This window comes from Danaus plexippus, chromosome 26, assembly GCF_018135715.1.
Source record: "Danaus plexippus chromosome 26, MEX_DaPlex, whole genome shotgun sequence".
Taxonomy (NCBI): domain Eukaryota; kingdom Metazoa; phylum Arthropoda; class Insecta; order Lepidoptera; family Nymphalidae; genus Danaus; species Danaus plexippus.
Genome location: NC_083554.1, coordinates 2057969 through 2072235, shown reverse-complemented (window position 1 = coordinate 2072235; position 14267 = coordinate 2057969). Strand labels below are relative to the sequence as shown.

General features: G+C 33.2%; 1 protein-coding gene across 2 annotated transcripts; it reads right to left on the bottom strand.

Annotated features, from left to right (window-relative positions):
- Positions 1 to 280: 280 nt before the first annotated feature.
- LOC116774408 (protein mesh) lies at positions 281 to 13264 on the bottom strand. 2 transcript variants are annotated; one of them, XM_032667135.2, is made up of 21 exons: positions 12806 to 13263; positions 10182 to 10420; positions 9791 to 9997; positions 9448 to 9606; positions 9216 to 9353; positions 8926 to 9094; positions 8579 to 8836; positions 8129 to 8468; positions 7773 to 8054; positions 7560 to 7692; positions 7388 to 7482; positions 6672 to 6790; positions 6429 to 6580; positions 6195 to 6303; positions 5953 to 6089; positions 5573 to 5702; positions 4998 to 5260; positions 4170 to 4274; positions 3950 to 4058; positions 1291 to 1447; positions 281 to 986 (listed from the first exon to the last, which is right to left on the bottom strand). In XM_032667135.2, the coding sequence occupies exons 1-21, from the start codon at positions 13146 to 13148 to the stop codon at positions 692 to 694; spliced, it is 3939 nt and encodes a 1312-aa protein (XP_032523026.2). In that variant the 5' UTR covers positions 13149 to 13263; the 3' UTR covers positions 281 to 691. The 2 variants fall into 2 exon arrangements, with proteins under 2 accessions (XP_032523026.2, XP_032523025.2); XM_032667134.2 differs by lacking the exons at positions 281 to 986; positions 1291 to 1447 and adding an exon at positions 2514 to 3846 and having other exon boundaries at positions 12806 to 13264.
- Positions 13265 to 14267: the final 1003 nt, after the last annotated feature.

Sequence of the window (14267 nt, the reverse complement as noted above, 5' to 3'; positions counted from 1 at the left end):
GTCTATCTCATGCAAATTGTACTGCAAAATTGTAGTGTATAGATATTTGGTACAGTGAATCATTATTGATAAATCTTGTACTTAAGTCACTCCTTGAATGCTTTATTATATAAACACACTAGTGGTTTCTTATAATTATTTAAAATGGCGCTGTAAAACATGAAAATTGTCTGTCTTTACTAGATCTTTAAACGTTATTATCGCAATTATTAATCATAGGACCATGGACAATTTTTTTCTCTGTATAATGTATTGTATTAACTTCAGGATTAAAATGGCATTCTATTTTTAATATTTTATTAAGTAATCAATTATAGAGAAATAACAAAAAGTTTGAATTCCATTACAAAAAATATATATTATGTAAATTATGCCAATGAATTGTCATGGCATGTCAATAAAAATATTAAATTTATTAAGGTGGGATCTTATTATATTTTTAATATAATTTAAACTTATTTAACGATTACTAAAGCAATATGCACCCAGTACTATGGTAGTGTTATTGGTAAAAAAAAAACTTTAGATAAATAAAAAAAAGGAATAACAAGTCGTGTAATTAGTAATAAAATAAATGCATCCAAATTTATAATAATGTTGAACCAACATTTTAAAAGTTGAAGCGAAGATGTGAGAGCAAAAATCTAAATATTAATATTATTTACTTATAAAAAATAACTCCTAAGTCTATCTAATTAATTTCTGTTTCTCCAGACCAAGCTCTTTTAGTTTCGGGTTGTTGATTATTCTGAGTCTGTGCTGGGTTAGATTGTGGGAATGTTTGGAATGGTTGTGTTTGTTGATATTGGTACTGTGGTTCATTGTTCTGATACTGTTGATTGTATGGGTAGTTGTCATTGTCAATGTCACTGACTTTGACAGCTTCCGTCGGCTCAGGGCTGTCCTCGTTGATATCCTTCTTGTAAGGGATGGATTCATCGTCTGAATTAATTTTAAACGATTCATCAGGGTCGATGGAACGAGTTCTGAAAACATGATTTTTTTACATATTTTTTTGTAAGGTAATGTAGAACTTACTATTTTCATTTTATGAAACGTAAAGTTAAAAAAATCTTAAATAAAAGTAATATTTTCGGATTTACTACGCATTTATTCTTATTTGAAACTACAGACTTCCGACGTTTCGGTTACTTTGCAGCAGCCGTGATCACGGATACAAGAGATGAAAACTCTGCATTTTAGCAAAAACGCGCTTAGCAAATCCAAAAATATTAGTTATATTCAAATGTGTACTCGCGAAAATCTTAGATCTCATTAAATCTATCTTACTTGATCGGCATGAATTCATTTTCATCATTCTCTTCTTCCTTTCTCTTCTTCAGGACGCGCCAACCAATACATATCAGTACAATAACGATGGGAATCATAACAGCGCTGATGATACCCCAAGTAGCACCTAAAGTGCGGGCGGAGTATTCCTGGTTACCTTTATAGAAAATAATTAAAAGAAAATTAAACTGTGTTGCCAGTAATATTATCTGTTTGACATATCACCTACTTATTAAAGGTGATTAAATATTATTTTTTTATATGCCTTATTTAAGTTTTTACTTTATATACCTGATCTTTTTTTTAATGCTATGCATCATTCGCACTGGAATCGTGAAATGATTTGCCAATATCAATGTTTTTATTTTTATTCTTGATCTTGGAATCAAATTAATAATGTGAATTTGTGTGAGATATTTATTATGTACCAAATTAAATTACATTTGACATTAACATTTAGCGTGGATGGAAATGTCATGTTGACAGCGTCACATTATTATAAATGATTTCTGTTTTTTTGCACGTCTTTGCATGTCTTTGCACGGATGAAGGCCATATTATAAGAAAAAAAAGAATTTATGAAATATTCGTAGATATATCACTTATAAATCATTTTACTAGTACATGTTAGATCACATAACAATTTATTTAATTTTATTATACTATATAGAGTAATAAATTAATGGAATTATTTATTCCTGTAAGGGTCTAAGCCCTAAGGGAACGCTGTCCTTAAAAAAAATATAAAATCTTGTTATACATATTTGTTTGCAAGAAAAATTGTAAAAGGATTTCTGTTTTAAGATCTTTTTAACATTTATATTCTATACATAATAAGTTATGTATTATTAGAATTATTCCAATTTCCATGTGTTATCAATCATGGTTAGTAGCATTTAATAATTTTGTAATAAAAACGATGCATCATAGATAATAGCTATCAGAAATATAACTCGTTATCTTAAAAGAATAAATAAAAAATATTACCAACCTGTTCAGGTTTCTGTGACCCAAATTTTTTGTATACACATTGATAAGAAAGCAAGTAATACAGCGGATTATTAAAAAAAAAATGAAAAACACATCACACGACCGAGAAAATTTCTATTCCACTAAAACGTGGTAGCTTTATTATTTGCTTTCTTATGTAAATATATTTGAAACACCATAGCGGAAGTCATTCTACCGTTTAGAACAGAAATTTCCTCACTCCGTGATATAAATCAGGTTTATAATTAATATATTTTATAACAATATTAAAACTAATTTACATTAACAATGTTTTTATAACACATCGGGAAAAATCACGATACTACGAATATATACAATACTATTGTTATTAAGAAGTGCCAAACATTTAGTAAGGTGCAAATATATATGTACCTATAGTACATATGAAATACATACGTAAAGAATAAGGAAAGGAAAAGTATAAAATTCCATAAAAGGGAGCAAAACTAAAACATCTAGCCTCATACTCCATAATTGTCATTCTCAGGGCCAGTGTTTACTTATATAAGTCAGTGGGATTTAAGACGACAGCTGTCGCACAAGTTTATTTGCATTAAAAAAAATAATATTAACTTCATTTTACTGCTTAAAGATATTTTTATACCATAGTAGATCGACTGAATGATGGCATTTCTGTCGTAGGAGGGTCAATGAGTGTCTCGATAGATTTTCCTCTCTTTGGAGGCATTGTGAATGTTTTTATTTCAGTTGCGGGGGCGCTCTTTGGAGGTTCCGGCAAGCCAGGATTATTGTAAGTATTCCTGGGACTGTTATCAGATGTGGGACTGATAGGTGGAGAGTAAATTTCAGAGTAAGTGGGAGAATATGCCGAAGGTATTGGACTATATTGACCGTCATATTTGGGAGAGTATGGATCTTCTGAACCGTCTTTAGTTGAGTAACCAGAGTCAGTTTGCAAAGCATGACGACCCGTTTGGCGAGGGCGACTCAAATACTTGATGTCTTTAGCAGGTCTTGTCAATGTAGAATCTCGATTAGATTCTGTTTCTGAAGGAGTTGTTAGGGATAACAGGTCTTCCTCTGATAAATCCCATTGCTTTTCAGGAAATTCTACTTCAGGGGCATTGGGCAAGGGTTCATTGGTTCTGTAAGTTTTGTCATAGGCGCGTCGTTTTTTGGACTTGTCAGATCTGTCGCTTTTATTAGAATCCGTATAACCTATTCCTGAACTTTCACCGTCTAAGGTTTCAGGAGGGAGCGGGGCAGTTCTAGTTACATTGGCTGTCATGGGGGTTATTTCTGTGGGAGTGTCCGGGAGTTTTGGTTTATCAGTATCCTGGCTATGCATGGTTGAGGATCTCATAGTATCAGTGATATTTCCCATCGATGTTGACCTAAGGTTGAGACGCGAAGCCGATTTAGACCGCGGTATGTCTTCGAATCGGAATGTATCTTTGCCTTCGGACTTTGGTTTGAAATAACACCAGAACCAAAGCAGACAAATGAGGAGAGCTAATGGTACAATAATCGCCACTATGATGCCCCAAGTCAAGAACAACGCTCTTTGTGAGTATTCCTGATTACCTGTTCATAAAAATGTAGCTTAGTGAAGTTCCATATAGTTATAAATAATTTTCTAAAAAATATTGAAAGGTAATAAAATATTAATATTAATAAAATATCTCACGTAAGCATTCAGTATAGCCGTAGTCTGGTAAATTCCACCTCCCGTTGTCCTCGCACACACGTCTCTTGTCACCAATTAGAATAAAGTCTTGATTACATTCGAAGTTAACCTAAATAAACAAATTTTTCATGTTTAATTACTCATCAATGTAAGTTAAAATGATGTAATGATTAAATGGTCGTGGCAATTAATGTAAAATTAATGGTTATGTTTAACTTACTCTCGTGCCGGGAGTGAAGAAAAAGTTGCTTTTACGTCCAAAGCGTGGTGTCTCCAAAACCCCGCAACTGATCACGCGACGGGCGTTCTGCTCTTTAATATTCGTCTGAACAAACAAAGTTTTTTTTTAACAAATGAAAACACACGTATTATTGGAAACTGGGTTTTTGTCAACAGCCAACGTGAGACTGAATGTACTATAGGTCCCTTAGCGAAGACCTTGATAGTTGATGGTCCTATGTAATTAACAAACAATAGACATCATGAGGCACTAACTACACACGCAACTAATTCTCATGATGGAGTCTTCAAAATTTCTTTTTCTCTTTCTTACTATATATAGAATATATACTTTTATAATTATGATTACCTATTTAATTCTTTATAATGTCATTAGTAATTAATTATACCTTCATACATTAAATCTTTATTCATTGTATTGTACAAGTAGCAGTGTTAGAAATCTTACGCCGCAATTAAAATCACCATGACGGTTAAGGTAAATCATGATTCATATTTGTTATGCAATTGCATCAAGTTTATTTTATGAGAAAAAACTAAACGAGTATACTTTTTATGATAAAAAAATGTTATACATTACTAAAAATTACACGTTGTTATATTGTACGCTTATTTATTTAATTATTTCTTTGGTAGATAGATATCTCTATTAAGAGACAAGATATTTTTTGTTCATTACGTTTTGTTTATAATGTTATAGTTTTTTTGGTACATAAATGAATAAATAAATAAATGATTCGGGTGGTGCAAATCTGTTCATACAAGAGTCATAAAAAATCCTAAATCATTCTAATACATTTGTACTTACAATAGAAGATAAATAGTTCTTTGTGAATTCAGCCATATCTCTATTCAAGGTCATGCCATAGTCGTAACGACATTGATAGGAATCTTGACAGATCTCGGTCGCTCTAACCACGTCCTGAGATCGGTTCGATGGCAAGAAATTCACCGGTTCTCGTATAAAGTTCGGTATAAATTGATTATCGTTGTAATACGCCGCGGTTCTTCCGTATTCTCTGACAAACAACGCCACCCCTATATTTGGTTGTTCCCTATCTGTTAGTTGCCCTGCAAAGAAGATGCATATTTATAAATTAAATTAAGACAATATGAATATTTCATTATTAAGAGAAAGTTTGAAATCATCAAATGTTTATAAATTGAAATTTAAGCCTAACTGTCTAACTCCAATGCAAGCGTGGAAACGCAGTGAAAATTCCAAGTCTTTTCTAATATCTCCCCAGTACTCGGCAATCACCCAAACTTTTCTTCTTACTCAATTTCTTACATTTTTATGTAAAAAACACGCTTGTCTTCAATTGAATCCGTTTTACGACAATGTTGGTATGAACTAAAATAAATAATGAGGTTTCAACTTACAGTGTTGAGCGAAGTCTCTATGAGCGGATTGGAAGTTGTTCAGGTCGACAGCAGCCATAGTACTGTCTGGTCGTAAGAAGTCGTCGTTGATGTCCAAAGACCAGTTTCCAAAAAGACCTCGTGTTTGATTCTAGAATATAAAAAAAAACCAAAAGAAAATGAAATGAGATAAGCTGGTAATAATGTCATGGTATAGTTTTTGATTTATGTAAAACTGATAAAGCTAGCTTCTCGTATTTTCAGATAGCCATTATATAGTATAAAAACATTGTTATTGCTTGTCATCAACTTTAATATTAAATAGTCTCCTACTCGAGCATCTGTGTTGAGGATCTTGAATGATCTGTATATAAATATTGAATTCTAATAGAAAAACTCACCATGTAGGTCCAAGGCAAGTAGACCCTAGCGCTCATGAAGCCTTTGTTTTCAATGACTTCTATTCCAGCACCCGACGAAAACATGATGACGATTTCCGACTGGTTAAGAATATACATGGGCTGATATACGGTCACACCTGAAAACAAAAAAAAGTGTTATTTTATATAATATTATAAATTTAAGAGGAAATTTTACATATTTGAGGAATTTTTCGCTAGTAGTTGATTTCATATTTGTTTACCTGGGAAATATTGAACTCTTAGAGCGCTTCTGTCGAAATAAATCCTTTTGTTGTCAGCGAACACATCTAGACGGTATCTCCATTGAGCATGCTGCGGTCTTAGTCTTACCTGAAGAAAGAATTTACAATTTTTAGTTTACCCACTTCCTGCCGTATAAATAATAATAAAAATTGAAAGTAATACTCTTGTCTTTATCTTTTTTTGATCAATAAAGGCAGAAAACTCTATTTCACCTCTATAGGGACGGAGTTGTTAGAAGCGGCCACAATGGAGGTAAGCATCGTAGCGTTCACTGGTCCATAAATATTTCTGGGCACTTGTTCGAAGCGACCTTGAACATCCAGCTTCAGTTGTGGACGGTCAACTCTCACCAGTACATACTCACCTGAAAATTTTACAATTGTAATCAGAATGTGTATTTAAAGTCGAATATGGCTTGACATTTTTACTTGGAAATTGACTATAATAAAACAAACCTTTGCCGTTAAATGTATACTGAAGACCGTCGAAGGTCACAATGTGTGGGTCTCCAAATATACCAGCTACCCCTGGTGATTGGTACGCAACACAGTCTTGAGATGGTCGACGCTCGAACCTATAGTTATGAATAACAATATTGTTAATGTCCTGCAAAAATATTGTAAACCGGAAAGATTTTATACATAGATAGATAATTTTTATTCTTTCAAGTGAAAACTACTACATTCATTGAAATAAATATTTGCCATGTTTCACTTCGTGTGCTTGTCGTGGGAACACTAAACAACCGTTTTATTTTATATTGAGTTAGTGATGTTCACGAAAGAAGGAACTGCTAAATTCATTTAAATGAAACTAATATTTTTCGGATATTCTACACGTGCTTTATTTTATGCGACGACGAGATCGACGAGATGTCGTCTGCCCGTGATCACGATCGGTGAAAAGTAACCGAAACGTCGGGAGTATGTAACAAAAAATAAATCACGCGTAGTATATTCGAAAAATATTAGTTTAATTTAAATGAATAAAACTCGCGAAAATCTTAGATCTCATTAAGTGCCAAATTGTTAAATAATGATTTAGATGCACACCAGTCATTTCTATTTGAATGATTGGGAAGTTTAAATGGACGAAGTCACAGAAAAGTGAATACTGAACTTCATGTATTAAAATCATAACGTTATATTATAAATTTAAGCTGTTGGTTTACCTAAACGTTTCGCAGCCGACTGCCTGTTCCTCTTGCCACATACAGCATTGATAGAAGGGTATCATATCGTGGAACCAATGAGACAAAGATGGTACCTGTGTTATAACAAAGAAAGGCATAATGTTACTGATACAAGTAGCTACAATCTTAATATCCGAAGAGAAGAGCTTACTTTATTAGCTTCATTGTAAGGAGTAAACCCGAAGTCATGGGACCGACGAGGCCTGGATCCCCACATCTGATCGTAGGAAAGCATAAGGAAACCGTTTTTGTCGTAACAGCATTGTTGACCCGATCCTTCCGAACTATAATTTATTCAATACATATGAATATATATTGCAAAACATATGTCTATTAAATTCAATAATGACAGTATTTTATTCACCTGGGTCCACCGCTTCTAACACAGTGAATGGCTCCCCAATGATATCTACATGTAGGGTTGATGTCCCTGTCGCAGTCCAGGTCAGGCATGAACCTTCCCTTATCTAGGAGGGCATGTTCTAGTGTACATGGGCACACCCATACTTGTGCTGCATAATTTTTGAGGAATCTGTCAGTTCTCAGCCAGTTGTTGCACATGGATTGAGACCAGCGCTGTCCGTACATTCGTTCCCATTGCGGCGCAAAATACCAGCCCAGGGGAATCGGACGACTCCATAATACACTAAGGGAAGAGAATTCAGATAATCAGTATTAATATATCATCATAATATGGGTTGAATAAAATTGTTTGCTTACGGTGATATAGCGACATCCTTGTATATTTCTGGAGTTGTTAAATTAATTTGAAGGAATCCAAACTGCATGTCGTTGTGCATGATGTTGTCCCTGTTGCGGAAGTTTTGGGGATTGATGACGTATTCCCCTGTATTCGCTACACCAGTCTCAATCATGTCAATGAATTCCATTTGAGGTCTGATGGTGACTTCCTTGTAGCCCCATAAACTAATTTGTAGTTGGACGTTCAGGTTGGTCGTTAAATTGAACCGGTCCCATCTAATTCGTATTTCTGGTGGATATCTTTCGTGAATAGAGTTATCAGGGAAGAATATCTTTTCGGTAGCAGTTCCAGGGGTTTCTTAAACACCAAAAAAATATATATAAACAAACTTTTACGTGAAGATTTAAAATATATAAGATATGTTATTTTAAGTACCTATTTATTAAATCAGTTTTTAACAGACTTACCAACAAAGAATTTTCCTTTCCATTTGTAGGGTTCGTTATTTATTGCAATTTCGAATCTGGCGTAACCGTTGTGATAAAATCGGGGTTGAACACAAATAGCTCTGTTAGAGTCAACAACCGCTCCAACGACTGACTCAGTGTCAAAGCGACAAGAAATCCGATCGGTTGGTTGGAAGCAGGGACCAGTAATATTGACGACGGTACCACCAAGCATGTTACCACTTTCAGGGGCGAACATTAGTGGTAGATTTGCACCATCTTAGCAATTGAGAAAACATTTACACGTTAAAACAGGTGATATTTTTCATTCAGTTTGTTTAGTTACTTAAAGGACAGAAAATTCTTACCTATATCCTTATTACAAGTACCCATGAGGATATTCTCATCAATTCTAAAGATATGTCTTCCTGGAAATCCATTAGCCCAGCCTCTTCCAGTCAAGTCTCTAAGTACGGAGGCTTGTGAGTAGGGTTTATACTCGTAACTTCTAGTGCCATTCCCCGCATTGAATCCGATCTAAAATATACGTAAGTATTTCATTAGGTTATAAAGTTGATTGGTTCTTCTTGGCTGTGTACAACATAATTTTAAGAACAAAAATTGTTTTAAGAATCTCAGTAATTGTGTTGTTACTCACATAAGCTGGTACACCACCTTCACCAGTAGTCGTATCACCTCCAGCTTCAGTGTGAGAACTCCAGTTGATTTCGAGATAATTGAATATTGCGTAGGTGAATACCTCGTCAGTAGCTAATACCATTTGAAAGGTGTTCGTCTGCAAATATAATTTGAATAACAAACTAACTTCAAACGATATTCAAGAAATATGAAAATGGGAGATTTATAGAATTATAATCTTTTCCACTTACAACAAATAGTGAGTTGTCTATTCCTCCAGCGAAGGACATGTTTTTCCATGTTATAGTTATAGCGTGTTTTGGGAAGAAACTTTCTGAACCAATGACGCCCTGCCTTATATCCCAAGTTATCCTCTCCCTCATCTCCACACCTAACTGATCTGTTCGAGTCTAGAAAAATGTATAGTTCAATCTCCTTTTCACAATTAATATTAATAACAAACATTCATCCCATAAAGTGAAGTAATATAGTTAAGGCTCCACTGAGGCATGTCATAAATATTTCACAATTGCTAACAACAATGACGATCCTTTCACAAGAACGCATGAAATTTCTTACAATAAATTCACTTACCTGCAGGTCTCTGTCCATTCTAAAGTAAACTCCAGGTCTTCTCTGATCAGGGTCTTCGGGCCTCTGGCTTCCTATACGACATTTACTGAAGAAGATACCTATAAATGAAGGGTCATTCATAGCTGGCCAATCTCTGATGGGGAAAGACAGGGGATAGGTGTAGTGGTCTGGAGGATCGCTGAAGTAGATGTAGCCATTCATGGATAGCTGTAATGGAATGTACATTTTGATATTAGTTTTTGCTGCTAAACTAGATATATATTATTTGTGCTTGGGCAAAAGTCACTCGTTGTTTAGTAGTCTATAGTTAACAGAATCTAATGACATTCCTCTTGATTTCTTAATAGCTAAAAAATAACACGATTTATAGACAAGCGTAATATTAACTTACTCTTGTGTAATTAAACCTGAATCCAAAGAATGGGAGTTGGAAGTTGAAATTTTTGTGAATTTGAGGTGTTGACGTGTGGATATCTCTCTGATAGTCTCCAATATTCTCGTTACCACCTTGGTCGTAGAACCAGTACATAAAATTCGATCTGATTTGAGCCAGTCTTTGCTGTGTGATGACATATGGTTGGCCATTGTTTTGATAACTAGTTGACGGAAGGACTCTGCCATCGATGTGTGCTGAAAAAATGGAGAGAAAGTTGTGTAAGTATAGTCCGGATTTGAGTTATGACTCATGTAGACAACCGTGTCAAGACTCTAAATTGTTTAATTATCTCCTTAAACTAGATAACTGTCCTTTTCCTCACATACCCTAAAACAGAGAATATCATAAAATTTTAAATAAATGGTCTTTCCGTTTTTTCTCATATCTTTCTGTTCGTAGTTTTCTTTTGTTCCTTAACATAATTTTCATAATTGGAATTAATATAAAAATTAAACTCTTAATAACATCTCAATGGAAATATTTGCAAAATTTAAGTAATAATAGGGTTGATATCAAAAGTTGTGTAGAATTTTACGTTATAATATCTAGTAATTTCTCTTTCACTGTATTACTTTTTGTGTATTTAGCGCCCGTTCTTAACACAATATCGATGGATTCTGATAATGTGATAACTTATCACTTTATATCATTCAACGTGTATTCCTAGTACAATGATATCACCTACGCTTCTTTGTTTCGTAGTATTCATAAATAAAATACATAAACTACATATAACTTATTTTATATAAATGCAGATACTAATTGAACCAATGCCTGTCTCATTAGATATATTTATTTACATACAAAAAAAAAAAAAGAAAAAGGAGCCTTACATTTTCATATTCATGAGATTTTGTGGCCAAATTTAGTGCATTCAGAAAATATATTATATAGAAATTTAATCCAATAGTATTAAGAGATCATAAAGTACATAGTAACTTAATTGCTATGAGCAATTAGGACTTTATCTATGCATACATAAAGATTAAAGTTGCTCATTTACTGTCCAGTACCATCACACTCATTAATTGTCTTCGCGGACTATCTCTCGTTTATTAATTATACATTAAACTTAAATAATATTTTTTTTTGTTTAATGGTCATTGCCTTTAAATAATATATATTTATATCTACATATAGATACACTGATGAGCATTTATCAATATAAAGGTGCGGCTCGTATTATTCCTTGTAACGCTTCAATACAGTTCGTACAAAAAACGCTATTTCAAGCTCATAAGTTTCAACAGCAACCTGCTACAGGCCAATTAAGTTTGATAAGGGTCTTATCAGGGCAGATAAAGAACGCGTACCTGGTTTTGAAATTTATAACAGTTAAAATAATGATGATGTCAGATAGTTAGTACAGGGATCATTTTTTTTAGGTCAAGAGGACAAATTAAGAGATTTAAAATATTCGCTACAATATCACAGCTTAATTACATTAAAGTTTGATTCGTAAGTAAATGAACTTGCATGTAATCAAACGGAAACTTTTTGTTTGTGCGACGTGATAATTATTGAGTCACATGTCTGAGTCACTCGGCCCTTGAATAAACTGTTAGTCAACACTACAAGTTACGACATTATTGTAGTAAGATGTAACCAGAGATGTAAATACCTTAATACTTGTTAAAATAATTATAGGAAATGACGAGCTTTGTCCAATATTGGCATTTTTTAGCGTTATTCGTCTTCGGGAATACAAGATCCCAATGAGCATTATATTTACTAGTCTAGCATACGATTATAAAAGATTATCGGTACTGTAATTTTATAAACAGCGATGATTAAGTGCCGTTAGGCTATCAAACAATAATAGTTCAATAATTTTCCTCTATTAACGATGCTTTGAAAGAATACAGAAAAATTTGAAGTTAAAATTTGAAAAAAATTAATGTCTATCATAATGTTTGACTCTGAGATAACAATGGAATTAATATGAACCTTACCAGTTCAAATACTGTTGTTAAAAATGATAAAAAAAGCTACTTATTCGGCTTCCAACAAGGTTGCGTTAAACGTTTAACGCTCCTGGAGAGGCCGGGGGGGGGGGGGGGAGAGATGAAATGAGTCAAGGCGATAGGGAATGCGTGGCGCTCGACGCGTGTGGGCAATCAATTGTGACTTGTAAGTAATGTTAATAAAGTTCGTCTTAAAGTAACACTTAAAAATTCCTTACAAATCAATTTCTATCCCTTCCTGTTGACATTCCAACATTACTAACTACGTAGTTTAACTTCTTCCCCGCGGTGGGGAACTATTAATATTATTATTATAAGACTATTCTTATTATAGTTACGATATTGAACATAAAATCAATAATAAATATGTTTACAAAACTGCAACTAATCTGACTCTATTGACACTCACATCTTATGACCTATAGAAGATGTCGCATAAAATTGATAGGTATACATTGATAATTTTTAACTTTGAACCTATCTTCCTTTACAAATTTCGAAAATATTGTATTCGTGTTACTGTGAAGATAATTATCAGATAAAATATAAGATACAACAACATTTTTCGGTTTATTCTTGCATGGAAATTTCAAGAGATATGTTTAAGTTTCTTACCATATTCCGTATTAGTTATGGATGTTGTGGTCGCCGGTCCCAAAACCTGTCGCTCGTTCTGCGATTCGCCTGGACTTATGTCTACCGCTTCCAAATCAACAGGCTCGTCGCCTGTAAGTCCATCGTTCGCAAATTGATATTTACCACTCTTTATTTCGATATCACTACCAGTTATAATTTCTACAGGATCCTCTACTTTTGCATTTTGTATCGAATCCGTGATATTATCCGAGATTTCCTTATCAACGTTATCACTAACTGTCCTATCATCACTTACAACATCTTGTCCGTATACACTTAAAACTAACGTTACAAATACTACCAATTTAACTTTAACACCCATATTAATTTTATTAATTATTAATCACATTATTTTTAATCTGTTTATCTAACTGATAACATTTGGTTTCAGCGACAGGTTGTTCTATAAAGCTGTTACACACTGGAGTGTCCGCATATTGTGTTCTCAATAACAAGGCGTTATCTTTATTAAATATGATAAGATAGCAAATAGGAACGTTGGGTGTGCCAAATTCTTTGTCATAAGCCCTGTTTAAGGGCCTCATTTATTATCTCGCCTGTTACACGGATTCTCTTTTAATTAACGTTCGTAGAAAATTGTTTCATGACATCAGTGACTTTTCAAAGGTTCGTTACTAAACTGTCTGGTGACTTAATTTGTAATGTATGTTCTTTTTAATGAAAATAACTCATCAATTAGCTTATAAGCAATTAATTTGAAAGCATTTCAAATACACTTAATAATAAACATAATAAAATGTCACTATAATTACGTTTTACTTTAATTGCCATTAATCTAAATTGTTATTCTAATATTTTTTAATGTCACATCCATTCTGATAGGACCTGATAAATTGTTGGTAAAATATAAAGTTTCTAAATATTCCGAATGTAGGTACTTTTTTCTTAGCAGCCTTACAAAAGATAATGGTTTCATACAATCATTTTGTATTTTCAACTCTGTTGTAATGCGATAAGACTTAAAATTGATAAAATGATTATTTTTATTCGTTTGCTGTGAGTAACATTACCCGGTAATTGTGTTTCTCTCGATTCAAAAAGTCATTTCCTTTCATGATATCTGAATGAATCATTAAAACGATGTAGCTATATATTTTTTTAATAATTAAATATGTAGAGGAATAAAATCTAATGTTATATAAAAATATTGGTTCTTGATTACAGATTATATTGTGCTTTGTTGAAAAAGATGGCAGCTCTAAATTTTTATATCTCTACAGATACTGAATATGAGGGGATTATATTTCGACAACATTGTTATGGACGTAAGAACAAAAATGAAATTAATGCATTAATTTGAGATTAGTGTGAATTTTAAAAGAAATCTAGTTATTAATCCTATTCTAAGTAATATCCTGCAATTTGTTTACTCGTCATTATCATAATTATTCCATGTTCAATTATTATAAATATAGCTCGG